General features: G+C 42.2%; 3 protein-coding genes across 6 annotated transcripts; 1 reads left to right on the top strand and 2 right to left on the bottom strand.

Moving 5' to 3' along the window:
* Positions 1-797: 797 nt before the first annotated feature.
* On the bottom strand, positions 798-3465 carry LOC143825115 (olfactory receptor 10A4-like). 4 transcript variants are annotated; one of them, XM_077313133.1, is made up of 2 exons: positions 3439-3465; positions 798-1760 (listed from the first exon to the last, which is right to left on the bottom strand). In XM_077313133.1, exons 1-2 carry the CDS (start codon positions 3463-3465, stop codon positions 828-830), a joined length of 960 nt encoding a protein of 319 aa, XP_077169248.1. In that variant the 3' UTR covers positions 798-827. The 4 variants fall into 4 exon arrangements, with proteins under 4 accessions (XP_077169248.1, XP_077169249.1, XP_077169250.1 ...); XM_077313134.1 differs by lacking the exon at positions 3439-3465 and adding an exon at positions 3140-3149 and having other exon boundaries at positions 798-1762; XM_077313135.1 differs by lacking the exon at positions 3439-3465 and adding an exon at positions 2754-2765.
* Positions 3466-6775: 3310 nt separating this feature from the next.
* On the bottom strand, positions 6776-15735 carry LOC143825466 (olfactory receptor 10A7-like). Its single transcript, XM_077313496.1, has 2 exons — positions 15700-15735; positions 6776-7774 (listed from the first exon to the last, which is right to left on the bottom strand). The coding sequence occupies exons 1-2, from the start codon at positions 15733-15735 to the stop codon at positions 6776-6778; spliced, it is 1035 nt and encodes a 344-aa protein (XP_077169611.1).
* Positions 15736-17075: 1340 nt separating this feature from the next.
* Positions 17076-18020, top strand: LOC143825465 (olfactory receptor 10A7-like). Its single transcript, XM_077313495.1, has one exon. The coding sequence runs from the start codon at positions 17076-17078 to the stop codon at positions 18018-18020; it is 945 nt and encodes a 314-aa protein (XP_077169610.1).
* Positions 18021-19487: the final 1467 nt, after the last annotated feature.

Genomic DNA, 19487 nt, shown 5'->3' with positions numbered 1-19487 from the left:
GGAATATGAAGATTGGTGGTAAACCTAGTGCCATTCACACACTCTCAGCCACACCTACCTCAGAGTGTAGTTCTCAGGATAAAATGGAGGACAGGTGAACGCGTGAGCTGTTTTGGGTTCCCATTGGAGAGAAGAATGGAGTAAGACATTTAGTATAAATCTAATTTGACCTAAAAGGTAAAGGTAAAGGTATCCCCTGTGCAAGCACCGAGTCATGTCTGACCCTTGGGGTGACGCCCTCCAGCGTTTTCATGGCAGACTCAATATGGGGTGGTTTGCCAGTGCCTTCCCCAGTCATGACCGTTTACCCCCCAGCAAGCTGGGTACTCATTTTACCGACCTCGGAAGGATGGAAGGCTGAGTCAACCTTGAGCCGGCTGCTGGGATCGAACTCCCAACCTCATGGGCAGACAGCTTCAGACAGCATATCGCTGCCTTACCACTCTGCGCCACAAGAGGCTCTTAATTTGACCTACAGTTTCAAAAAACGTAGTAAACATAAGTGAGCAGAATGAAGGGGAAAGGAAACAAGATGAGGAGTACAATGTGCTGGGAGACCTTGCAGTATTCAAGCCATTCATTATTGGGAGTGCAGCAAGCTATGTCTTTGACGAGCAAATCAAGCCAATATATCTGTAATGGTTAATGTGTGACATCCAGCATTCATTGTAGGCTCTTCAGCTTCACTTTCCCTTGCAACCATTAAGTGATAAGCCTTTATTGACTTAATACTCGACCCAAGATGGGTAACAGCAAAGAAACAGGCACAACACAGCATAACATTAAGGCAACAGAGTTAATCCAGCCAGCAATACCACAAAGCAAAATTATTTTTGGTGCACAAATATCCTCCTGCTCATTGTTCGCTTCAGTGCACCTTTTACCTCCTTATTTCTCAAGCTGTAGATAATGGGATTTAACATGGGGGTGATGACAGTGTAGGAGAGAGAGAGGATCTTTTTGGTGTCTGGAGAATAGGTAGATTTGGGTCTGAAGTAGGTCGATGTGGCTGTGCCATAAAACAGAGTCACCACCACAAGGTGAGATGAACATGTCGAGAAGGCTTTGTGCCTGCCCTCTGCTGAGGGCATTCTCAGAATGGCAGTGATGATGCGAATGTAAGTGAGCAGAATCAAAAGGAAAGGCAGCATGATGAAGAGTACTGTGGCTGTGAGAGCTTCAATTTCAAACATGTGGGTATCAGCACAGGCCAGTTCCAGAACTGGAGGACTGTCACAAAAGAAGTGATTGACTATATTGGGTCCACAAAATGGCAAACTGAATATCCATGAGGTCTGGACAGTAGACACGGGGAAACCTGAGAACCACGAAGCACCAGCCAGTTGGAAACAAGCTCTTCGGTTCATGATTTCAGGATAGCGTAACGGGTTGCAGATGGCAACATAACGGTCGTATGCCATCGCAGCAAGAAGGCAGCACTCGGCAGCCCCAAAGAAGAAGAAGAAGTACATTTGCGTAGCACAACCAGAATAGGAGATGGTCTTGTTCTCTGTCAAGAAGTTCATCAACATATTTGGGACAATGACCAAATTGAAGCAGATTTCCAAGGAAGACAAGTTCCGGAGGAAGAAGTACATGGGGCTCTGAAGGGCTGAGTCCAAAGTTGTGATGAGAATTATGAGGACATTTCCAGTCAGAGTGATGGTGTACACCAGAAGGAAGATGATGAACAGGGGAGCTTGAAGTTCAGGATGATTAGAAAATCCAACAAGAATGAATTCTGTGACCCTGGTCTGATTCTCTTCAATGTTTTCTTTTTGTTTCATGCTTTCTACAGGGGTGATACATAGTTTATTGTACTTGAAATTTTCTGAAGATATAGCAACATGGCTGTACCTTTCTTTGTCTCTTCATCTTAATACATGTAACTATTAACAACCAAGAATAATTTCATATATTGACAATGTGAAGAAGTGGGATCTGGTTATATACATTAATTGTAAGGTTAGAATACTAAACAGTTATCTTATATTCATTAATTGCTTTTCTCTTCATTATTCGTGATTTTAGCTTATTTTCTCATAATTTATCTCATCTTGTACTAGAATGTGACAGCAATCCCTTGCACTCATACTTCACATTAAAAATAAATTTAAAATAAGTATATTAAAGGGTAGGATGGAGATCTGTTCACTCTCTCGCAAAGACCTTCTTTAGTGAAAGGTATTATCTTCTTATAGTAAGTGCAGGGAAATCTGTCAAAAACCTAATTCTTCTAGGCTATGTTGCTTCACTTATAGCAGATTGGTACAAGAAATGTGGATCGATAGTCTATATGACATATAACAAATGTGAATCTATAGTCATTCGAGTGGAAGAATGCTTCCACTTGAAAGCTCACGCCTTGAATAAATCTTTGTGGGTCTTAAAGGAGCTACTGGACTCTGATTTTATTGTGCTACTTCAGACTAACATGGCTACCCAGTGGAATCTCCCACTTATGTTTTGTCAGCACATGGCTGCTCTCATCAGTCAGTGTTTATGCGGATAAAGAATGATGAACAGAATATTTAGTAGTGAACAATACTACTTACAGTTATATTAACTTAAGATTTGTACTGGCCCTCTTTGCACAGCTGAAGCTGACCCTGGGGAGAGAAGCCTCACCATGGGTTCAGCTGCTTGTTGGGCTGTGTGAGGAGAGCTTGTTTGAACCACCATCACCCCAAATTCACACAGCCCAACAAATAGCTGATTTGTAAAGATAATCCTCTCTACGACCGTTTACGCACTGGAGGTTTCATGCCGGGCTGCAGGCTACAGTTTTAGTCATGGCATGTTGCTCCACCTCTTCCTGCACCCACACAGAAGAACATTTGGCCACACCTGGGTCAGTGTGGTCCTTGTTTTCTACATGCAGCTTTAGGGTTATGGTTTGTTTTGCTTGCTAAACAGAGGAGACTTCCCAAGCTGCCAACTGAGGGAGGAATGCCCATTCCTTACTCCCCTAGAACTGCACCAGGTTCCTATCTAATTCTGCTGCATGCATAGACTAGAGCTTATCCTTTGGCCCATCTTTGATCTTTTCCTCCAATCCTCTTTGTTCACACTGATATAGACTTCAAGCCCTCCAGAGGGAGCCAATATTAGATCCATAAGCCATGCTTCTCAGTCTTACCTGCTTTCATTAATAACTAGAGCACCTGTCCAACATGACTTGTTCATGCAGGTCCAATGATTCACAGCATAAGTTGTCTGAACAGCCAAAGGGGAACCTTCCTCCCTTTTTCAGTAGAAAGTTGTTTGGATCAAACTCATTGTTTTGGTAAATGTAAATGAACATTGCACTATATTAATCCAAACAACCCTACTGGTTATCAGTAGCTAATATCCACAGTACAAGTTTGCTTCCATGAGCATGTTTCTCATCATCTAACACGGAACACATATGGAAGCACTAACACTGTGGATATGAACATTTGTTGCAATCAGCATTTGTTCCATTACACACTTTAGGGTTTTGAGATAAATAAATGAATCACATACCACTGAAGACACGGAAGAGCCACTTTGATTGGGAAAGATCTTGCATTGGTGACCTGGATTCGTTATATAATTTGCCGTTAGTTACTTAGGGGAATTGAACGTCCTCGCTCACCACCTCCCTGGAGCCAATAACTGAGAAATAGCTTGTTAAGCTATTATTTACCTTTCAGAAACAACTGTATCAATAATTAAATGCACAATTTTAACTTTCTGAGATTCAGTGTAAAACTAAAAACAGCCTCTTGGGAATATGCACCACTGACTAACATTGGGTGTACTTCTGTGTAATTATAATTCCTCCTTTCTTTTGCATATGGGAGCAATGAGGCTATTTCTCCTTTGGTGAAGCACTATCCATAAGAGAAGATTGATTATCTCTCTTGTAAAGTAAAACAGATTGCTCAGGACGATGGTTCTTTAATGAGAACAGGGCTGTGATTATTGTACTATTTTTTATATATATTAGCTTGGCTTCCCTGTGAAGGTTCTAACTTCTATATTAAAGAGTGGTTGCATTCGTCATGTCTTCTACTGTCTGACTGCATTTTTTTTAAACCTACATTAAAATGTATAGTAAAGTTAAATATATGGCAACAGCTGCTAGGATTTTATATGCAGATGGAATATGAGTCAGTGGCAAACTTACATAAATGATGCAAAACAGATCAATATTATAAGACTTAAATGGAAAACGGAGTCCAATATTAGAATAATTGATAAAGCAGAATGGAAAGAATTAATTTATTCAAATGTGTTACTAGAATTAAAGCTCGTTGTAGGTTGAAATACAACGGGTGCTAGAATGGGGGTGGGAATGAAGCACAGGAAAGAGAGAGAGGTAGAAAGAAACAGAGTGACAAAAAAAAGAGAGAGAGAGAGAAAGATGTGAGAAACAGATAAAGAAAGAGAGAAAAGAGTGATAGAAAGAAATGTGGGTCGATTGAAAGGAAGAAAGAGAGAGATAGAAAGGAAAACAGACAAAAGTAGATAGGAAGAGAGGGAGAGAAAGGCAGGGAGAATGGCAGAGAAAGAGAGAGAATGAAAGGGAGCACAGGCATGGGCGAGGGGGGGAATCAAACTGACTACCCCTGTATATCAGAAGGCAAAAGAAGGGGGCAAAAGAAGGGAACCCCCTTGGGCTGCAGGGAAGAAAACAGTGTTCCTACGTGCATGGCTGGGGATCGGTCAGTGCACGCAGCACCCTGTGCAAACCGAAGCACAGGCCATGGCGAGCCCTCAAGTTTCCCCAGAGCACATGTGCAGACCACTGGATGTAAAGAGAAGATGTGAAGAGTCTGCATATGGACAGGAGAGCCGGGCGACCTTGCTCCTGAAAGCTAGTGCTGGTGTCACCGCCAGTGGCAGAGGCAGTGTGAATGTCACAGGCTACAGCCAGCCCTTCTCCCCTGGGGCTGGTTGCCATGGCACTCTCATGCCTGTCTGTGGGAGCCAGGCAGGGTGCCCGGCGGCAGCGCAGTCCTCATGGCTGGGCTTCCTGACTTTCTGGATTCCCACCATAGAGAAGTGTCCAACTAGGGTGCCAAGAGGAAGCACAAACTTCCCTTGGCCTCACCCATTCCACCCACCACTGTAAAACCTGGGTTGCCAAGGAGAGGTGCCCACTTCCTTCTTGGTCCCACCCCGGGCTACATGGCACTACAAGTCCCATGCCTCCCCAGCCAGATCAGCCCTGCTCACAGACCTGCCACATCATAAGGAGGCCCTGATCTTGGGGAGTCCAATGCGCAGACCAAACTCCCCCCAGACAGGCACTATCTCATAACAAAAAAGACCAGCTGTGACAAAATGCAATTCAAAGACATTTTACAGTGGCCATTTGGACATAAACATTAGCCAGTGAAACAGGGTGGGTGGGAAGGAAGCTGGTCCAGCAGTGGGGCTGGTACAGGAGGCTGGGTCCCTAGCATGCGGTGCCTTTTAAGGAGCCCCAGGCCCACACCTCCTTGCCCATGTCAGGGGTATGCTGCATCAATGCAGCGCCCAACCTGCATGCTGCCAAGGCTCCTCCCCCAGTGCATCTGCCTTCTGCCCATGCCTCTGTGGCATCAGTGGTGGCTGCAGGTAATTGCTGTTTGCTGCTTTCTCTTTTCTGAATAAATAAAATCAATCAATCAGTCAATATTTTTTAAACCCATAATCTGCTTTGAGTCCCTGCAAAGAAAGATGGACAAAGGAATAAAGAATCTTATAGAACCTTTATTTCCAGAGCTATTTCATATTTATTAAAAGTGTTCCTTTCCAACATTTCTACATCTTTCATTCCCAGTTGTCTAAATTTTAAATGGCACTGAGAAGGACCCTGCCCTCATTTTGACCAGCAAATACATGTGGGCATAGTCCCAGGTCCTCACTCACATACAGCCTTATTTTCCTAGGAGTAGGTGTCTGTACACTTCCAAAAGCAGGCACAACTTTATGGCACTCTTTGTAGTCAGAGACTTCCGGAATGGAATGTTACTTCATTATTGCCTTCTTTGTGTAGTGGACTAACTATGAAGATGCCCTAGTCCACATATCTTAGAAATTCATAAGTGAATAAGAAGTAGCCCCCTAAAAGCTCTCATGGGTTTGATTAGACTCATTCTCCCCTCACCACTTCTCTTTAAGTCTAATGATTCCGGGAAGTGTATTTTTCTCATTAATCTGTGCTAATACTTCATTTCATATGCCTCTTGCCCTGTCTCCTCACCATTACATCTTTTGCAGTTCCATCGCTTTGTAATGTTATTGTTATCATGTTAAGGTTATTGCTGTTATCACATGTTGTTACGATATGTTATCTGTATCTTTTTTTCTGTTTCCTGTAAACCACCCTGAGACTTCGGGGAGGGTGAAATGAATGAAGGAATGAATGAATGAATGAATGAATGAATGAATGAATGAATGAATGAATGAATACTCCCATTTCCCTTTGTCCATGCAGGTTCCATCATGATTGCTTGTCTATTAAGGGCAAACCTCACACCTGATTTTTAACTGTTATTTTCAAATCAGAGAGAGTAATAGCTGACATGGTGACCTTGTGGGATTTTCGAGGCAAGAGGTGTTCAAAGGTGGTTTGACCTGACCCTGGTATTCCTTGGAGGTCTCCCATCCTAATGCTAAGCCCTGCTTAACTTCCAAGGTTTGATGAGTTCAGACTAGCCTGGGATACCCACGTTATGGCAATTGAAGTAATTAATATTGCCGCATAAGTCCTTCAGAAACTGATGCATTTTAGTTATTCTATAATCCTCTCAATCTTTATTTACTTATTGTATTTGAAACATTTCTGTGCCGCCATTCCACGCCCACAGGGCCCTCCTACTCTTTCATGGCCTACAACTGCAATTATCGTGCTTTTTTTGCTCAACAGTCTCCTCATGGCTCCTTTCATTTCCTTGTTCCTCAAGCCATAGATGATGGGATTCAGCATGGGGGTGAAGACGGTGTAAAATAAAGACAGCAACTTCTTGAGGTTTCCAGAATAACTCGATTTGGGTTGACAGTATGTGAGTCCAGCTGTGCCGTAGAACAAAGTCACTACAATCAGATGTGAGGAACAAGTAGAGAAGGCCTTGTGTCTGCCTTCAGCTGAAGGCATCCTCAAAATGGTGGTGATGATACAGCCATAGGAGACCAGAATTAGCACAAATGGAGAGAGGACTATTAAAACCGTTCCTGCGTTCGCATAGATCTCAAACAGATATGTATCTCCACATACCAGTTTTAGTACTGGTGGGCCATCACAGAAAAAATGATTTACCTTATTAGGGCCACAGAATGGGAAACTAAACAGCCATGTTGTCTGGACTGTCCCCACTGGAATGCCAGAGAACCAAGAGTACAGAGCCAACTGCAGACAAAGCTTTCTGTTCATAATGACTGTATAGTGCAGGGGGTTGCATATGGCTGCATAGTGGTCATAAGCCATGGTGGCCAGGAGAAAACATTCGGTGCTTCCAAAGAAAAAGAAGAAATACATCTGCGTCGCACAACCAAGGAAGGAGATGGCTTTGTTCTCTGCAAGGAGGTTCACCAACATTTTCGGGACAATAACTAAAGTGAAACAGATCTCTAAAAGGGCCAAATTCCTGAGAAAGAAATGCATGGGGCTTTGAAGAGCTAGATCTGTTGTTGTGACTAAGACGATGAAGACGTTTCCCAGCAGCGTGATGACATACATAATAAAAAATATCACAAAGAGCAGAAGCTGCAGATCAAGAAGTTCAGAAAATCCTAACAAAATAAACTCCGTGATAATACTGTTGTTTGCCCAGGCCATTCTTGTTTAATTGCTGGAAAGTCAAGAAAAGACATAGTTATTTTTTTTTCCTTGTCCAATGTTAGTCAGAATGGAAAAAGTCAGTTACAAGCACAATCATCCTGAAGGGGTTAGGGAATAAGAAAAATACCATCTTTATGCACAACTTCCAGTATTCTTAAACTGTTTCAGAGTAGCTTTGTATCTGTGGCAATACCGCAATTGAGGACATCATACGCTATGTCCTGGATTGTACTCTTTACAATGATCTGTGAAACAAATTTATTAGGAAACTATTACCCTGGCACACCACAAAAACTGAGAATTTGGCTTTTCTGATGTCAGATATGTCTCCAGTAGAGTGGCACTTTTTGCACTGGCTGCCAGAAAAACTAGGTCCACCTTATGCAAACAGCACTTCTAATGCACAATTGTCCTTTCTTAAAATACCAATTTTATCACTGTATTGTCAGGAACCAGGCAGAAGTCACAAAGTAATGCCCATGTTAAAGGAACTCCTGAGATCACAGGCAGAATGTAAATCCAAAGGAAAAGTCTTTATTACACAGAACAATATAAAAGTTTCTACTTGCAAAGTTCATAGACCAAATGTTTTGAAAGAGACAAAGGATTAATAGTTCCCAGGGGTACTTATACAGGGGATCGACTAAAGGAGGGGGGAATGAGGCAGGAATGAGGCAAGGCAGGAAAATAAGAAAAATACAATGGTTTTTCAGAGGAGCCATCTGGCTCAGGCTTTGATCTGAATTGTTGGAAATGTTGAGTCTCCACAAAACCAGGCAAGGTCAAGAGGGAGCAGGAAGAGATAAGGAGTCCCTGCTGTGAGCTACTTTGGTATGCAGAGGAGGCCAGGAACTGGCAGGCGATTTATGGCTTTATGACTAGCTGGGAGAGACCGGGAGACTAGGATCAAAGTTGAGGCATGAATCAGGGATCATTACATGTATTTTATTGATTACACTATTTTTTTTATATCTGATCATTTTCTGCATACCTATATATACCATTTGTTTGGTTATATTCAATTTTGTATGACCTTGTTTTGATACGATTCTAATGGCCAATGGCTAATACAATAAAAATTCTTAACTAACTAACTGACTAACTGACTGACTGACTGACCGACCGACCGACCAACCAACCAACCAACCAACCAACCAACCAACCAACCAACCAACCAACCAACCAACCAACCAACCAACCAACCAAATGTATTTTTGAACTGTGGCTATGGAAGAAGTACTGCAACTTCATTTTCAACTGGACATTTTGAGAAGATTCATGATGCACAGGGTCAGTATTGAAGAACAATGGCATCTTGCACAATAAATCACAATTATTTGTTCTCCTTATTATCTAATTCATTATTATAGCTATATGTTTTACTTTGCAGAAAAGGAAACAAAATAAAAATGGATAAAAAGAAAACTGGACTGCTAGCACCACACAAATATTATAGGAGGCATATTCACATTGTTCCTTAGGGTGGGTTAAGGATGAGGGATGAAACAAGGGGGTGAACGGAAGGACATTCATATGTGTGATACTACCTGATCCCAGGTGTATGAGAGGCTAAGAACTATGAGGAGTCTTTGCAGGTTTTGAGAAGGGGTGAAAGAATAGCCTTGCGAGGCAGTTGCAGGAGTATCCAGGTAACAGAACAATGTAGCAGACATACCACCAACCTGGGCTGGTTCTTACATGAAGAAGAGCCCCATATCTATACATGAGACACCACTTACCCAGGATGAAGTTTGAATTTGACTGGGTAGTTTGAAAGTAACCGCTGTCCAAATCTGGCAGGAAGGTAAGGAGGTGGCACTTGACATTCCAAGGTGCAGTAATCGCTGGATGACTTTAGTATATTATCAAAGAACCAGGTATGAAAAGTTGGTAAAACTGTCGCTGGCTCTTTCTGAGAAGATCAAATGTTAGGTTGCTTTGATCGATGGCTTGAGGTGATACTTAAGGGGTGACTATTAAGTGGAAATGTTTCATATTGCTTTGATGAAGCATCCTTTGAAGCAGTGTTCCCCAACCACCAGCGCTCATACCTCCCTCTCCCCCACCAGTCCCCGGGCCTCCCTCTCCCCCCCCCCCAGTCCACAGCCCTAAAAAGGTTGGGGACCACTGCTTTGAAGCAAGGGAGATGCTTGTATTATGCACTCCTGGGTGCTGGGGGCAAGTAAATGCTTTATGCATGTCTGTGATATACTGACTTGGTTACAATATGTGCCTTGATCATGACAGACCAAGTGTGTTGTCAAAGACATCCTAGGGCTCCCCACCACACAGGCTTTCAAGTAGATGCCCTTCAAAACAACTAAGAAGAGATTGGGTATTAGATGAGAGGTCTCTTACAAGGAGGGAGGACAGGGATTTCATAGGCAGAATCAGTTTAAAAGTGTGGGCTGAATTTAGAACATTTGAAAAAGACTGTATCAGCTTTCAGTGTTAATGTGCGAAAAGCAGTCTAATTCCAGTATTTCTAGATGTCCAGTTCTAAAAGTCCATAAAGCTCTTCTGTAATGTTCTTGGACAGGCATGGTGAGGACTATTAATGTGTCCCGAAGCCTGCTGTTTCTGGAGCATTACTTTCTGCTGAGTTAAGAGGAACATCATACCCTAAGTGAAATATTGCTGTGAATAGAAATCTTGTATTTAGAAATCTGTAGCAAGCACATCTCATCTAAGCCCTTACCTGATGCAGAAATGAGAAGATGACTAATTGGACAGAATGTGTATTAATGCATTTACCTGAGTTTTCTCCCCTGGGGATAAAATATACAAGACTCATCAGGGAATGTTAAGTTTTTAACTTATATCATTAGAGCATTTTTTATTCACTTGTGGGAGGTTGGTTCAGATAATGGCTGTGACTCCATGGTGAGTCAGAGAATGGCTGTGACTCCATGGCCTATTACAAGCTGTCTTTCATACAGAGTCTTCCCTTCTCCCATTGGAAAACTGATTACGCAGACGTCTGGAATGTCAATAACTCCACTTGGAAGTTAATTAGCAAGGTTATAGCAAAGAATAAATATCAGATGCATAGAATAGGAGCATTAGCACATGATTATTAAATAATTTTTGGATTCATGCTCTAAATGCTATCTCCATCTACAGTGACCATGCAACACTCCGGTCCTATTAATTATTCATATTAAGATCCTAATAGGAATTGCCTGCAGCAGTATCAGCCCTAGCATCTTGAAGCACAACTATTCATCCTACTTCTACTGAGCAACCCACCTATTCTTGCCATCATGAATTATGGCCTGACTAATTAGTAATGGCTCCAACCACAGTTCACTCAGTTCGATGTTGTCAGATCCCGGAAATTAAGCAAGGAAACCTCCATGGAATACCACGGGCATGACATAGAGGGGGCTCATGATAATAGTAATCAGACATCTGGAGAGCCACAGTATGGACACCCCTGGCCTAGAGTGTCAGGTAAAGGTATCCCTGTGCAAGCACCGAGTCATGTCTGACCCTTGGGGTGACGCCCTCTAGCGTTTTCATGGCAGACTCAATACGGGGTGGTTTGCCAGTGCCTTCCCCAGTCATGACCGTTTACCCCCCAGCAAGCTGGGTTACAGTTCACATATGCCTGATTGGCACACTCAATTTATGGCTGGTCTGGAGTGCCTTTGTATCATCCCTGCTTCAAGTGCCCTTACCTTCTGACATTGGGCCAGTATTATATTGTCAATTCTGGATATTTAGGAGTGCAGCCTGAGAGGACATCATAATGACTTTTAGCAGTTGTGTCTCAGAATGAAGGAATTGAATCAAACCAATATTTGTGAGAATAACAGATATTTGTAATGATAATAGGAAACATTTTGTGATACTGTTATATGCTTGTTATAAGATAGCCTCTTAGAGCTGGGGGCTTGTAGATGCTGTGTTAGCAGATTTTGCTTAGTTAGAATAATATTCAGCCTTTGAGCAGGGGACCTCTTTCCTTCTAAGTGAGAAGGCTACATGTGAACATAGGGTCTCTATCTAAGTGAGGGGCATATGTAAACATAAGCCTTGGGGGTGAATGTTTTCAAAGATAAGCGAATGGCACACTATAGATAAGTAGGTCTTCACTTTAAAAAGATGTCAGCCTCACAAAAAGCAGAAGTCCCCCTCAATATCAGAATGAAATGCAGGTAGCTTGATTATACTATATGATGATAGAGCAAAAGGTTTTGTTAGAAGAAGATGGATAAAGCCATATTTTATACTAAAAGGGTATATATGATAAGGCAAATGCATATGTCAGTAGAGGATAGATGATGAAAACATATTATTAGGAAAATAATAAGAGGCCTGGCGTATGTTTAACCCTGCTTGACTTATGTTATAGTTTATGGTTAACTCAAAATGTGAAGACTATTTGTATAAATACAGGCAACTGTGAACCGTCTGCATGGCATTCTCTCCGAGGTCTTGGCAAAGAGGGAATCCATCTGACATAGTTCTTGGCCAATAAACTATGCTGTTTTTCTAAGACCTTGCCTCCTTCCTGATTGGGACTGGGAAAGACAATGGGGTACAACAGAACAGACCCTACCCTCCAAAAAGCCACCTCACTCAGTAGGATTGATCTCTGTAGTCTGTAGAACATTTGTAAATCTGGTAACTCTTAAAGCTCTACCTAGAGGTTCATGGCCCTAGGGACTGGTGTCATAATTTCCTTCAATCATCCCAGAAAATTGGACACTCTGAGTCCTCAGAGTGAAAGTTCAATGATACAAGGCCACTACTAAAGATGACCAGCAGGAACAGGAAAGACATGACATGGCAGATGCTCCAGTAGACACCGTGTCAGGGCCTGCAGGAAGACCTTTCTGCTGATACTACAATACCTACCTTGCCCCCACAGTGCAGATGTCATACCTGGACATACAGCACCCCTGAGCCCTATCCCACACACCTTTACAGGAAAAGGGGCAACAGAAGGCTGAGGCTGAGACAGAACAAAATAAGTGAAGTGCCAGAGTGGCTACATGAAACCCCATCCCAGAGCCATGCAGTGCTGATGAACCTGATTACCTCCAAACCTACTTAGGTTGAGAGACTTGGGGAGGTGCCTAGCTGGATCAACTGGCCCAATAGACACAAGCTTATATTGCAGTTCCTTAATGCTCTTTGCATTTCCTAAACCTTATACCTAGTCCTGAGAGCACTGCTTCAGTGAAGAACTGACCTATAAAGAATAATATAGGTGGCATCCTACAAGATGGTTTCCTATGGCATGACACCAAAACAACAAAAACTGAAACAAAACTATGAAATTGTAGGAGTATGTCAACCTCTGTCACGTTGGGTTGGTGCTTAAATTGATAAAACATAAACCTGTTCAAGTGTAGGGTGACTGCTGTAGTAAGTGCCTTCTAACTATATTGTGGAATGTAAATATTGTGGAACTCCATTGTAGTTAAGGTTGGGCGCTTCGGCTGACACCCACACCTCCCCTCCTTCCTGCGGCACTTACTGTGCTGGGAGAGACCGGCCACTTCTGGCGCCGAAGTACCCAACCCTAATTGTATCTAAGAAGTAATGCAGATGGAGAAAGTTGTCAATTCGCAGATATTTCCTATACTATGGAATAATATGATATATGGGTCCCTTGGGATTGATGCAACAAACTCTGTTCTTTAAAACCACATTGATGAAGTCCTCAATACAAATCACAGAGTGTGTGATCACACCATGGCTTTTAAACAGCTCTGTCTGAAAGCTGCAGTCACACTGCCATTAAGCTCAACCTCACAGTTCATTTAGAAGCAAGGCATTAATTTTCTTCTGTGCAGTAATGGTTCATTGCAATGGGAGTTCATAACTTCTGAATTTTTGAGGTAGGTGTGACATTCCTTAAATTGGAGACCTGATGTGGAGTTTTAAGTACTCAAGGAAATAGTTCAGCTGGCAATACTTAACTATTTTAATTTACCAATTGCGTTAGTGTTAACATTTGTTTTAAAAGGTATAGACCACTTTTCTTAGAAGACACTCAAGCTGCTTCCACATGGGACCATGTTGTAGACGTATTAGCACTGCAAGTACAATTTAGCATTTGCACAAGGGAATTCTTGATCTTCCCATTCCCCCATACTTGGAAAGTCTCAGAGGCTCCCCTATACGGAGCTCTTTTGCAGACCCATCCAAAAATACAATGGGTAGAAAGGAGAGTGTTTATACATCTAAATGAAGCCCAATGCAAGTTGTAGAAGCAATTCAAGCAAGTGTTCGAGACTGTCTGGAGTTTTTGTGCACCTGCCTAAGCAAAAGAACAGCTAGAAGAAATCTCCATGAGGAAGGATCGTTCTTACAGTTTCAGTGAGTTTGTTCTGTTGTCATTATTTGACCTTATTCACCAACATTCACATTGAGGACAGGTCACAACTGAAGCTACTAAACAAGCAATGGAATAATTTCTGTGGAAGTTTCTAATTTCATATTCTGGGATCCATTTGTTGTAGCCTATTGTGGAATGACATTGGAAAAGGTCAAGGCTAAATTCCTCTGGCTGATCAATTGATAGTCCAAGGATTGGGATAGGAATTTTCACCCTTTAGTAGGCTTTCTTATTCTTGGCTCACCAACACAAAGTAGGTGACTTGTTGGTTACCATTAATGGGATAAAGCAAGAATACTGAGGGCCTAATTCAGACTGGAACAAAGATTATATTATTATTTGTTCCTATGTTGGTGGAGAATTTCATTCAGTCTAGTTGCTACACTATAATATCATAATAATCTTTGCAGCAGGTTGTTTTTAAAATGTAGGGTGTTACCATTGGCAAGCAACTTGAGGCATCTACACATAAAACCATGCCATCACTCACTTCAGTGACCAGTCGGGTGGGGAGAGGGGACATCTTTCATACTGAGAAGTATCAAACAAGCCGTTACTAGCCTCAGCACGTTGGAGAAGATGAGACATAAAATCTCTCAGAACTGTTTTGTAGGCAGGCTAGGATTTCAAAGGTCAGGAATAACAGTTGTCTACCTTGAAAATAGTGTAAGTTTACCCAAAATGCTGGTAGGCAGATGTAGACAGACCTGTTAACTTACAACACACCTTCAAAAGTTATGGATTGGAGTGGAGGGCTGATTTTGATCAGCCATTGCTAAAAGCCTAGTTGTACCCAAATGCTAGTCCTCATGTAATCAGACATTTTTTGTTAGATCCAGTCCATTGTATCTCTGCTGTCTGTTAACAGCACAGAGCATTTCTTCATGTACAACTTCAAAATCAACGTACATAAAATTATGTGAACTTTGTACTTTCCATTGTTCCATATTCACGTGGTTATTGTATACATCATATTAAAGTTCCATGTGTTGCTAGAGTCACTATATGTCTGGTTGTGGGAAGTTGATTTTCCTTCCCACTCACAAATCACTGTAGGGTTGTATAAGAAATTATTTCATGCAGGTAAATGAGTGTGGAGGACGTATATTAGGGTTAGCCTCCAGGAGACAGATTTGGAAGGCTAAACTCTCTCCTCCCTTTGGAACTTCTGCCCTCCCAAAATACCAGGAATTTTCCCAGTCAGACCTGGCAGCCATTGTGCGTAGGCATACCAAACTGATTATTCTCCAGTGATGACATATGTATTTTTCTCTATCAAGAATAAAAATTAATCTCAAGTTTCTTCCATTGAACTCATGGTATAACACTTCTGTGATGTTACCATCATCAGTTTTACTTACAGTCATGGACCATCCAATAGAAAAACCTAAAAGTACAGATCACTTAGTTAGAAATATAGTATAGAGAATGCAATATATATCAACAGTTAATATCTAGGGTTGGACCAACTCTTCCTTATTTTTGTAGCTATCCAAGCATATTGAGCAATTGTTTTTTTTGTTAGCTCCTTATTTGTGTCTGAATTGAAGATGCTGTTCCTCAGTTCTCTGGGACGTTCTGTAAGCATTGAGGCCACTGAATCTGTAGGTATATGATGATAAATAATATATAGATGGTGATGAAGATGACAATAAATGTTCAGTGGCCTCTATTTCTCCTTCTTTACAAATTCGCCTACATGCCTGCACTGGTAGATCTTGAAGTGAGGTTAAATGTGCTGAGAGACAGAGACTGCCCAAAGTTCTTTGATAGAGTGGGGATTTGAACAGATTTCACAGTCTAATCTAACATTCTAAGAAAGCCTATGTGGGTGAGGAAGCAGAAGAGCCATTTGCCTTCAAAGGAGGCCTCAAATTAGATAATTGCAATTTTCTTAAATTTCAAACATGTTTATAATGCAGATCATATGTTAATACTCTTAAAATGTTGGGTGAGTGTCTTAAAAGATTTAAGCACTTATGGGTTCCTCTGAACCTCTGAGAGTTCTGAGTCTAACTAAAAAATGATAGTTTGTGGCACCGGGTGATATGACGCTGCCCATAAACACCGTACCTGGCCGGGCGGAAGAGGCGCTGTGCTGCAGAGGGTGGGCACTGAAGAGTGTGCATGGCCACTGGCACACATGGGATGTTAGGCAGGCACACGGGAACCTATTTAGCATGCCATATACCCCTGCTTGCCTTCTATGCAAGCTGTAGCTGATGGATTATCTTCCCACACACCCTATCCCCTAAGTTACAGTTGCATGGGTATGTTTTCATGTTATATGATGTTCCACCGGTATAAGGGGGCAGGAGACCCTATTGGTCAGGGAGTGCCTGTTTGCATACTGGTGATCCCTGTAATATGGGAGTCTCCAAACAAAATTGGCCTATAACAAGCCCAGGTGATTGGGATGCCAAGGGATTGGAACCAAGCAACCAGGACTGCCAAAAAGAGTTGAGTGTCCTTTGGCCTCCATGAAGTCACCTTCCGCAGAGGGGATTCTGAAGGCAAAAGGTCCTGCTCTTCCAGCTGAGAGAAGGGCAGGTCCAAGGGTGGCTACAGATCCAATTGGTTGCAGCCGGATGGCTGGTAGGGTCAGGCTACTGGTCTCATGTTGTGGGCCAGCCCTCTGAGTGGTTGGATGTATATTAATAAAAGATTGTGGCCATGTTAATGCTAGAGCATGGTGTTGCATCTTATTTTGGCTGATATATGCCCGCCTGCCAGTCAACAGTAGTTCTACTTATACCAACAATAAGGAGTGGTACACAAAGCACAGCAGACATGGAACAATAAAGTAATGGAATGGGGTGTGGGAAATCTGTCTTTCTCTTACACTTATATGAATAGATGACTAACTTTCCAAATGCATTTCTTCTTCTGCCTCCTTCTCACTAGATCTTCTCAGAGTCATTCACAGAAATGAAGTGGAGAAACCAAACGTTGGTGAAGGAATTCATCCTTGTTGGATTTTCCAGCATGCCCAAAGGAGAGTTGTTTCTGTTCCCTCTGCTTTTGGTCATTTACCTTGCTACAGTATCAGGGAACGTCCTCATTATTCTTGTCATCACGGTGGATGCTGCCCTCCAGTCACCCATGTATTTCTTCCTGAGAAATCTGGCTTTCCTTGAGATCTGCTTCACTTTGGACACCGTCCCTCAAATGCTCATTAACCTACTGGCGAAGGACAAAAGTATCTCCTTTGCTGGCTGTGCCATTCAAATGTTTTGCTTCTTCTACTTTGGATGTGCAGAGAGTTTCCTCTTAGCTGCAATGTCCTATGATCGCTATGTTGCCATCTGCAACCCGCTGTACTATGCCACTGTCATGAATAGGACCCTCTGCTACAAGTTGTTAGGTGGAGTCTGGGTGATTGGAATCCCATTATCTCTGCTACAAGTAGTTTGGATTTTCAATCTTCCTTTCTGTGGGCACAATAAAGTTAATCATTTCTTTTGTGATTCACCAGCAGTGTTGAAGCTAGTCTGTACAGATACCTACTTATATGAAATGCAAGCCATAGCTTCCACGTTTGTGATCCTCTTCTTCTTCTTTGTGCTCATCCTGATCTCCTATATCCATATCATAACTACCATCCTCAAGATGCCTACATTAGTGGGAAGAAGAAAGGCCTTCTACACTTGCTCATCTCATCTCATTGTGGTGATTTTGTTCTATGGAAGTGCGAGCCTTGTCTATGTAAGACCCAAATCCAACTATTCACCTGAAGTCAAAAAAATGCTGTCTTTGTCCTACACAGTTGTCACTCCCATGCTAAATCCCATTGTCTACGCTTTGAGGAATTATGAAGTGAGGGAATCCCTGAAAAGATCTCTAAGATGGAAACGCCTCTCAGAAACTAAATAGCCTTTTTTTACATCTCCATTTAAGCATAAATATTTCTGGGGGGAGGGCTTTTTTGAATCTGCCTCACCCAGTTCTACTCCTGGCTCCAAGTCTTTTCTCAGTCTCATGTGGCTTTTTTTCAATGTGGGTTCTCTGATTCCCAACATAGTGTTATAACCTAGTGTTATTTTCTGAAGGTGGTTACATTGAATACTTTTCTCTTTCACCAGAGCAACACCTGGTGAGCGGCGAGGATGGGCGGCCTGTGAAGCTTGCGTGGGGTAGAAGGGTGGGCGAGAAAGCGGTGGCGGAGGTGAGCGATGAGGGGGCCTGGGAAGAACGCACAGGAGAGAATGTAGGGTGGGCAGCCGCAAAATGGCAGCTGTCAACTGAAGGCAGGCCAGGCTGGAGGGTGGGCGCGCTGGGAGGTGGGATGACAAGCGGAGGCCCCAATCGGCTGGTGGTTAATAATCCAGCACTGTCATCAGACTGTCATCAGACTTTAAAATTCACATTAAGTTGTCAATAAAATCATAAGTCACAGGTTTCACACTGACCAGTGTGGCATTGTCTGCTACCTGTATCCATTTTTTAAATAGATTCAAGCTCTTGTTCAAAGGGAAACAAAGTTACTGGGATTCAGCAAGTGTAATTTTGAAATGTCCCTTCTCCATTGCCCTGTAACAGAACCTTATACTTAGACTGTCAAGAGTTGGTTAGCCACTGGGCTCCTCTCAGTCAGTAGACCTTTAATGGCATTAAAAGAACAATGCAACCTGCAGCAAGAAAGCTTCAGGACATACACATTTACCACTGGTGCAGGTACAATGATATAAGGAGAGGACTAATTACAACCAGACAATCTAGAATCTTTTAAACAAGTTCTTGGCAGTCCACTGTTATTTTGTGGACTTTACAAAATTGCCCTTCTTGGCAATTCACTTTGGAGAAAGGTATTTGCATTGGAATCTCTAATTACTCCACAAGCAATGGAAGTTAATGAGGAAGGTTATAGAAAATAATAAATATATACATAGAATGGCACCAATAGAACATGATTATTTAATAACTTTTGGATCCATGCAATCATTGCTATCTTGACCACTTTATCAACAGTGACCATACAGTACCTCTGTCCTATTAATTATTTCTATTGGGATCTGTCTGCACTTATTAGCCCTTCATAGTCTATTGCATCTTGATGCACAACTATTCATCCTACTTATACTGAACAACCCAAACTATTCAAACTATGGCCTAACTAATTAGTTATGTCTCCAACCACAGTTCACTCAGTTCCATGTGGTCAGATCCTGGAAATTATGCAGGAAAACCTCCAGGAATACCAGGGGCATGACATGGAGGGGGCAATGGCAAACTACCTCTGATTTTTGGGTTACCATTAATGGGATAAAGTAAAAATACTGGGGGCCTCATTCAGACTAGAACAAGATTTTATTATTATTTGTTCCTGGGTTGGTGGAGAAT

The sequence above is a fragment of the Paroedura picta genome, chromosome 16, assembly GCF_049243985.1.
Source record: "Paroedura picta isolate Pp20150507F chromosome 16, Ppicta_v3.0, whole genome shotgun sequence".
In the NCBI taxonomy this organism is placed as follows: domain Eukaryota; kingdom Metazoa; phylum Chordata; class Lepidosauria; order Squamata; family Gekkonidae; genus Paroedura; species Paroedura picta.
The sequence above is the reverse complement of the archived record's forward strand: the minus strand, read 5'-3'. Positions and strand labels throughout refer to the sequence as shown.

Coding starts and splice junctions, on each gene's coding strand:
- LOC143825115 (XM_077313133.1), bottom strand. CDS start 3,465: ATGGAACAAATGCTGATTGCAACAAAT. Junction 1,761..3,438: donor AAATGCTGATTGCAACAAAT/GTTCATATCCAC, acceptor AACATTGAAGAG/AATCAGACCAGGGTCACAGA.
- LOC143825466 (XM_077313496.1), bottom strand. CDS start 15,735: ATGCTTACAGAACGTCCCAGAGAACTGAGGAACAGC. Junction 7,775..15,699: donor CCAGAGAACTGAGGAACAGC/ATCTTCAATTCA, acceptor TGGGCAAACAAC/AGTATTATCACGGAGTTTAT.
- LOC143825465 (XM_077313495.1), top strand. CDS start 17,076: ATGAAGTGGAGAAACCAAACGTTGGTGAAGGAATTCATCCTTGTTGGA.